Source organism: Castanea sativa, chromosome 4 (assembly GCF_040712315.1).
Source record: "Castanea sativa cultivar Marrone di Chiusa Pesio chromosome 4, ASM4071231v1".
In the NCBI taxonomy this organism is placed as follows: domain Eukaryota; kingdom Viridiplantae; phylum Streptophyta; class Magnoliopsida; order Fagales; family Fagaceae; genus Castanea; species Castanea sativa.
The window spans coordinates 29,375,492-29,384,419 of NC_134016.1; the positions used below are offsets into that span (position 1 = coordinate 29,375,492).

The 8,928-nt window shown below is 32.0% G+C and overlaps 1 protein-coding gene across 1 annotated transcript; it reads right to left on the minus strand.

Annotated features, from left to right (window-relative positions):
- Positions 1–5,047: 5,047 nt before the first annotated feature.
- On the minus strand, positions 5,048–5,716 carry LOC142630784 (VQ motif-containing protein 20). The gene has a single exon (XM_075804835.1). The coding sequence runs from the start codon at positions 5,714–5,716 to the stop codon at positions 5,048–5,050; it is 669 nt and encodes a 222-aa protein (XP_075660950.1).
- Positions 5,717–8,928: the final 3,212 nt, after the last annotated feature.

Genomic DNA, 8,928 nt, shown 5'->3' on the forward strand with positions numbered 1-8,928 from the left:
TTTGTGTTTGGTACATCGGAAAATGAAAGTAAATGGAAAATGTCTTATGTGGTAAAAAATAAATAAGTAGAGCGAGAAATGTTCTTCGCATTTTGCAGGAGAAATGTTCTTTGTGAGTCGGGCAATTCCTTCCCGATCCCGCCCTTCATGGATCCGGATCCTGTGTAATAACTAGATTCTTACATTTGATGTAATGCCTTATGGATGGGATGCAATAACATTTTAACTCTTGTTCCTAGCCTTCCATGAGTATTTCATCATGTGCAATAGGATTTTGACCCCCTTTAACCCTGGCTCCTTCCCCACGCATATGGATGGGATGCAATAACATTTTAACTCTTGTTCCTAGCCTTCCATGAGTATTTCATCATGTGCAATAGGATTTTGACCCCCTTTAACCCTGGCTCCTTCCCCACGCATCTGAATAATAAGAGAGGTGCTACGTCCACAATATTTTTACAATATTTTCATAACAAATCATAGGTGGTTAGTTGTTACTGGTTCAAATTTGAACCTAACACTAAGATTACTTTTTTACCCCAACAATAACAACCAGTAACAACTTGCCACTTATGATTTGTTGTAAAAATATTATAAAAATGTTGTAGACATATCATTTTTCGAATAATAATATGACTATAACCTTTAGGTCGGAAACTCTAATTCAAATTAAATTATAGTCCGTTAAAAAAATATTTTCATCCAATAAAATAAAAATATTAAATTAAAGGGGCCGAAAAAGACATAAACCCCCACTCAAAAATAATTTTTCTTTATTAGAAAAACTGTTAACAGTAGCATGAACTGTACCATTTTTATTTTTTAAACTTTCTGCCCCTTCATGCCGTTAGTTTCCCAAGAAGAGAACTCAACTACAACCCAAAAAAGTGTAAATAGTGATCTTACACCGCTAATTGCAAAGCCAGTTTAGAAGAAATTGCTAATATTGATTTTGCCTTTGTAAATTACTAAATTGTGATTGAAACTCCTCCACTTTAAGACCCTCTTGGGCCTCTTCAGTAACGTTTCTAGGCTTCTTTGATGACTAGTCACTCTTAATGTCTGGCATTTAATTGCTCCTGGTCACCATGGAAGTCATAGAGATCAAAAAGATCTGCAGCATTGAGGAAATGACTGATTTTAATATTATCCGGCAATTATATAAGCCTTTGAAGTTTGAACCTTTTATTTTATTTTTTGAGAAGGAACCTTTTATTTTCTTGATGTCAACTAAGATATAAATCCTTAAGGAAACCTCTCTTTCCTCTACTACTGCCTCCAAATACCTTGCACAGCCCACGCCCCACGGCATGCCTCCCTCGTGCCCCTGATTTTGTTTGGCTGCCATTGGTGTATGATGCCACCACATACTGCCACACTTAAACCATAAAGGATCTAAGAGATACACATTGATACGATGATTCAATATGATTCATCATATAATATAGTCGGAGAAAGAAAATATCTTAATTAATAAGTGGTTTGTCACCGGATGAATATACGAATAAAAAAGAGCAATATTACAAACACATCATTTTATGATTTTTTTACAAAGTGATGATGTAGCAAATTCTTATTGGTTTTCATATGGGTTTACTACTAACATTACGTCATCACCTTTTTACTTATCAATAATCATCTATCACATTATCAGTTTGTTAAAAAAATTGTATAATAATTCGTGGCTTTAGCATTTTTTTTTTAAATGTTAAACATTTGTGATAAAAAAAAAAAAAGCTTTTGCCAAATTACTTCTGATAAGTCTACTAGTTTAGGAAAAATTATAATTTGTCTTTGATGTGGGTTTTTTTGGCTTTGGGTTTGTTGGGTGGTGTCGTGGCAAATTCTGGTGGTGGTACCGTGGTGGTGGTGCTATGGTGGTTGGGTTTAGGTTTGTTTAAATTTTTTTTACAGATTTTTTTATGTGGGTTTTGTGATTGTGATGAGATTTTTGAAGTGGCTTTTGTTGGGTTCTTTGATGGTAGTACTATGGTGTTGTTAACTTGTTATATATGGTTGTGCCATGGATATGTTGCATATGATGGTGCTGTGGGGGTATATTGCCACTGTGGTCTATGCTAAGAGGAGAGAAAATATTTTAATGAGGCTGATGTATGAGCATAAAAAACATGGATAGTTAAACTAAAAAAAATAGAGTTTTTAAGGTAAATTTAGCTAAAATTTGAGGAGATTGATGTAAATGCCCTTAGTTCAACATGTCAAAAATTCAAAATCATATCCAAATGCTTTTTGTTTTCGTGAGTCGGGTTTTGGATTGGCCCATTTTTTTTACGGGTTTGGGCAAGTTGACAAGCTTGGGTCAAATTTTGCTAGGGGTATTTTTAACATCTTGGCTTGCCAAGTATGGATAGGAATTCCTACTTCCAAAAAATATATATTAATATATATATATATAATATAATATAATATAAAGCAAAAAAGTGCCTTTTATTTTTTCTATCGAAGACATGGCTTCATTCTTGAATTCTCCTATTTAAATGATCAATTGTGAATACCAAAAAAAAAAAAAAAAAGCTAGTGTGACTATAAAAGCATAAATGGCTCCATGTAAATTGGGATGATGTATGAAGCTCAATTATATCAATAATTTATTGCTCAATTATATCAATAATTTATTTATCCACGTTTCTCTTAATGTATCTAAAAATATATGCGATTTTTTTCTTCGATAAATTTAATTTATATATCCACGTTTCTTCTAATGTATTATTTATGCCAAAAAGATGTGCGCATTTTGAATGAACTTTATGGTACTATAAAGTTCATTCAACTATAAAGTTCATTCACAATGCGCATAAGAGAAAGTGGAGGAAGATAACAAGGAAGATTCTGAAGAGTGCTATTAAATGCTCATAATCATCATCATGTTTGCCATAGTTGTTCAAACTTCTAATTTGAAGGTGCTAAATTCTAATCCAAATAATGAGTGAACATTTGTACACACAAACCACTTAAAAAATTATATCATAACTTCAAACATTTTTAACAAGTACCCTATTTTTTTTTTTTTTGAAAGAGTTTTAATCTATGACGTCTGCTCTTAATGATAGCTCTTCATTATCAGACCAAGATACCAATCAGTTTTTGGTGTAAGTGGAGATTGAACCCCAGATCTCTTAAACAACCATTAGAGACTTTACCAGTTGAGCTAATTGGAACCCACAAGTACCCTATTAATAAATCATTTTAAGAAAGTTTTAATTTCATTTTTATGGAAAATAAGAAAAGCCGTCAAAGAAATTAATTGTTTTTTTTTCTTTTCATATAAAAAAGTTTCTAAGAATGTCCTAAATCAATATCCTTAGAGAACCTGTTAATTTTTCTCTTTAATAATTGCAATATTTTGTTAAAATTTCCTTAAAACTCATTTTACAAATTAAAGAGAAGAATGTCGAAATGTGTTTATCTTTGGAAGAAAATCTGAAATTGTGTTAGACAGTTTTATCCACACAGCTGTAATAGATATAGCCATCTTAATTTGAACTAATTTACGAGTAATGGTTTAAAATTCTAAGGACTGGCAACTGGCAAGGGTTGTCATACAAATTCATTTGACCCTTCACACTCCCTAATCCCCATATCTATACATTTTACAAAATTTTAATGGTTATTTCCCATTTTGATTTCAATGCAAGTGCAAAAATAATGAGTAACACAAACCGTGCAATAATTTATATATATATATATATATATATATATATATATATATATATATATATATATTTCATCAAAATTACTTCAATTACTATGTGTTATATGTGAGGAGCACTAGTGCTACTAATTCTAACTATCATCATCATTCAAAACAAAACAAACTGAATGTCATTTGTTCAAGGTTCTTTTGAATAGCATTTGCTTTAGATATTGAACCTTAATTAATACCATATTCTTCTCTTCTAATTACTTTTCCTGCACATGAACTTTTCCGTATTTAAAACCTTGATCAATTAGACCCAGTTCATGCTGTACTCATACATTTTACATGTCACATTTGTCACTAATTGTATGTTACATACTTCCAAGCTAGTTCCAAGAATTAACGAAATCAATCATGTTTGGAAAAAGAAAAAGAAAAAGAAAAAAAGAATAACAGTTCCCTTGATGAGATAACAGGAAGAAAATAGGAAAGAATACAGCATATAAAGTCATTTCAACTAAGAAAAAAATTACAAAGAAACAACTTCGTTTCATTTTCGTTGCCTTTTATTCTGGCTATAAATGAAAAAAATAAAACCCCAGAAAAAAACTAAGTTCTATCTCACAAAATTAGAACCTTATTGGCATGAAAAAGAAATGAAATATTGTTAAAAAAAAAAAAAAAAAAAAAACTCATTACAAGAAATAAAATAACTAAAAACCTTAGTACTCACGAAACTCTCTAATCCCTTCCAAGTTGGAAGATGATGATGTTAGAGATATATTAGTCGATTAGCATAAGTCCAAGCTTAATTCTACTTTGTGTGCAAGCCAAGTTTCTTACTTGTACTAGAAGTCTATTAATTTAGGGTTTAGTCTACTATATATACACATGTTATGGTTCATTGTAACACAGGATTTGTTCTACACTCTAATATATTATTGATGTAGCCCTTTAGGGTTTCCTCCGTGGATGTAGGCCATTAGGCTGAACCACGTAATCCTATTGTGTTATTGTGTTCTATACTTTATGCTTTCGCTTCCGCATCCATAATAGCATATTCAACATGGTGTATCAATGCATGTTTGGAAAAAAAAGAAAAAAAAAAGAAAAAAAGAATAACAGTTCCCTTGATGAGATAACAGGAAGAAAATAGGAAAGAATACAGCATATAAAGTCATTTCAACTAAGAAAAAAATTACAAAGAAACAACTTCGTTTCATTTTCGTTGCCTTTTATTCTGGCTATAAATGAAAAAAATAAAACCCCAGAAAAAAACTAAGTTCTATCTCACAAAATTAGAACCTTATTGGCATGAAAAAGAAATGAAATATTGTTAAAAAAAAAAAAAAAAAAAACTCATTACAAGAAATAAAATAACTAAAAACCTTAGTACTCACGAAACTCTCTAATCCCTTCCAAGTTGGAAGATGATGAAACAGAACTCCTCATGTTGGGGGGAAAAAACAAAGAGTCTGTGTAATTATAAAAGGGCTGATTCGAGCACAAAAAGTCAGCCGAATTGGGCGTAAAAAATGGGATATTGGTCATGTATGGATTTGGTGTCTCAAAAATTGGTGGCACAAAACAAGAATTCACTTGACCATCACCTAGGCTGCTGCAATTCTCATCGGTAACAACCGATGACGACTCATTGTCATCGTTTCCCACGATCTTCACACTCTTGTTTTCCTCGTCGGACGAGGTTGAAGCATTGCCACCAGATTCAGATTTCTGTCGAGCCATGTCATGATGATCCTCGGACCGCGATTGCCCCGTGAGCTTTTGCACCAATGCCATGAAGTCCCTAGGGTGTGTGTGGATGACCTTCGGGGAATGTGTGTAGATTATGACCGGGTGGCGCTGTTGCGGCTTGGCGGACCCCGCCACGCCGTTAACAAGGGAGGAGGTCGACGAGGATGAGGACACCGACCCCGATGCAGCGGCTGCCGCCGATGATTTCTTGATGAAATGAGAGTCCTTATTGATCTTCAAGGGAGGTGGGCACAAGGCATTGTTGGTGACGTCCTTCTTTGCATGGAATTGTGTAGGACTCATGGTTTGGAAGAACACTTCTAGGCTAATGACCTTAAAACAATATAAAATAGCATCAACAAATCAACAAGCAGGTTAGAGATAATATGGAATTAGAGAGGAATTTTTTTTTTTTTTTTAATCTTTCTTGTTTTGGGGGTAAGTTTGCTCCTAATTGAATGGAATTTGTTGAAACAAATTTAGATGGTTTTTGGGTGAAGGTAATGGCATAGTGGCAGGTATATTTATAGGAAAGCCACAAATATTCCTGTGTACGTGTTGTTGTTGTTACAACCATTTGATAAGCAATGGTGTTGTGCCACCTAATAGGACTGATGGGCTGGTTATATAAATCGGTTTAATAGAATCTTCCTTAATTTATCGTTGTGGCGATTTATATTACTATCTAAGTGTATTTCTTTTAAACGCGTTTCTTAAAATAGGTTGTTAGATTAAAAATACATATGGATAGTATTATTAATCGGTATAAAACAGATTAAACGAATTTCTTATAAATTGAGTTGGAGATAAGGCTTTTTTTTTTTTTTTTTTTTCATGAAATGGGAGAAGACTAGAGAAAAAGGTAATAAGAGAGAAGCGCCAGGTGGCTGGCCGTTGGGGAGTATGAAGTGTCGAAATGGGAGTGGGTATAGGAAAGCAAGTCCAATGTGTTCGTCTTAGCGGATCTGTCGGTTGAACGCTTTTGTAGGAAAATAAGGTTGGGCTTCTAGGAAGCTGGACGCGCTTCTTCGCGCGTGCAGCACCCAACGCTACAATTTGTTTGTTTGTTTTTTTTTTGACTGACAAAGATCCAACATGTTTTTATTTTTTTTTGACTGACATAGCTAGAATTTGTTACTTTTAGTTACAATTTAGATTTGCAGTGAAGTGAAAAAAAAAAAAAAACAAAAAAAAGGACAAATTTAATTAACTAATGAATTTGGTACAAGTAAGAAAAATTAGATAGTTAAAAAGAGCCTTGCAAATCAATGAGTCATTCTATTTTTGTAGGCCTATTAAAGTGAAACCATTTAATTATTGACTTTTATTTCTTTTCTGGGATAGTTTGAGATGGGATCTATGTTTGTGAAAGGAATTTATAAATGTTGGATATGAATTCAAATAAGTAATTAGATGTGATACACATTAAATAACACATATTTTATAGTATTTTTCAAGTTAAGAAGGCAAGATAAATTATATATAACAACCATCAAAAGAAAGAAAATGGACAGTCAATTTAAATGGACTTATACTAAGCCGTAAGCTCTTAGCAAATTTAAACAAGAGAACCATAATTTTTGTTTTTTTTTTTTTATTTTTAGAGAGTTTCAATTTATGGCGTTCGCTCCTGATAATAGCTCTTTATTATTAGACTAAGATACCAATAAGTTTTTGGTGTAGGTGAAAATTAAACCCCAGATCTCTTATACAACCATTAGAGACTTTACCATAAGTGGTTAAGATAACTTTAGATACTCACTGTCAATCATATATCCCTAACTGAAACTACTTATTAGGCGGGTTTAATAACAACATCTTAACCGAAATTTTATGCAATTAAAATTCTTAACACAAACAGTTTAATCACAAAATTTAACCTTTATCACTACACATTGCGTGATGTTCACTTCATAAGTAAAAAGTTTGTGGGGTGTATGATGTAAGGGAGGCAAGGCCAGGATTCAAGTATATAAAAGAAAGTTTCACACACTCACACACACACACACAATTATATTAGACTACAGTAAAATTCTATTTCATCTTAAAAAAAAAAAAACTTAACTTTTAACTCAATCGAAAATTTTGGGTTGTTGCAGATATGTTAATTTATTCTTAATGTATTCTTCATATTATACTTTTTATTTTCTGGAATATAATTTAATGGTTAAGAGATGGAAGATTTGACTCCTAAACATTTTTGTTGAAAATATTAAAAGATGTCAATTGAATTAAAAATTCTCTGTCTCTATATAATTATATTTATCCATTAGATGGTCTTTTCTTTAAATGTACAAAGGTATTGAGCCACAATTAATTTTGAGAGAGATTGTCTCAGTCTTTTCTTGTATTGATCTCTTTCTACATGTAATTTTGAGAGGATTGAGTTTTGCTGTTTTGATTTTACTTTCTTTCTAGTGTTGGCTGTTGAGAGTTGAGACCATTGCTCCAATGCGTGTGGGATTCACTTTCAGGTGTGTATTTTTTTTTTTAAATATTTTTGTCATCATAGTTCAGCCCCGAAAATTCTGTGTGAATGAGTGGACTAGCAATAATGTGGGAATAGTTGGAGCTTTTTCTGCCATGTGGTGCAGCAGCGGACGCTTCTAAATATATTGTTGCAACCCCTGTGAACAACGTGATGTAAAAGTATTTACGACTAGTTGATGAAAAAGAAGGAATAAGGGGGAACAGAAGGATTAATGGATTATAATGGATACATGGAAAAAAAATTAATTTTTTTTATAATAATAAAGAAGGATTATAATGAACCCTTCATTTTTTCAGGTTCGGACCATTTTTATTTTATAATTATTTATTAATAAAGGATATGAGATTTAAACTTTGAATATCTGTATTGAAAAAATAAAAAAATACCAATTAATTAATTAATTAATTGAGCTATGTATGCTCTTGGCAGTTCGTTCCTCGTTTTAACATAAAAAAATTCACAGTTGTTCAAAGGTAAAGATTAAACTTGCTTTAATTTTATCTATGAAAAAAATGGGTTACAATGTAATAAATTTCTTGATGCAGAAAGCCCCAAAAAAAAAAAACATTTTTTTTAAAGAAATGGAGGGTTTTTTTTTTTTTTTTTCCTTGAGAATATAAAAAGTTATAGTTCCTTTAATAATATAAAATAATTAATGACTTGTTGCCGAATAGTTACAAGAGATGAGTGACAAAAATTGAAGTGTGGATCAAATCATTCTTTTGAGATTATTCACATTTTCTTAGCAAGATTATATAGAAAGGTTTTTAGCACGTTGTCCCCTAGGATATGACAAGCCCATCATCCACGGTACACCTTATGAATTTATAAAAACTTGTAAAGTAGAACTTCTTATTCCCCGAAAATAAGAATTTTTTTTTTCCAAATTAGTAGAGGAATGTATATAAGAGAAAAGGTGGCTATGGAAACTGTGTAGGAAGAACCTTGTTTCTGAATGGTGAGATGAATTCTTACTTGTGTACTAATAAGCGTAGGAAAGAAGCCTAAACCCACACACTAAATG

Excerpts from the sequence above, each read along its gene's own strand:
- LOC142630784 (XM_075804835.1), bottom strand. The coding sequence starts at position 5,716 with ATGAGTCCTACACAATTCCATGCAAAGAAGGACGTCACCAACAATGCC.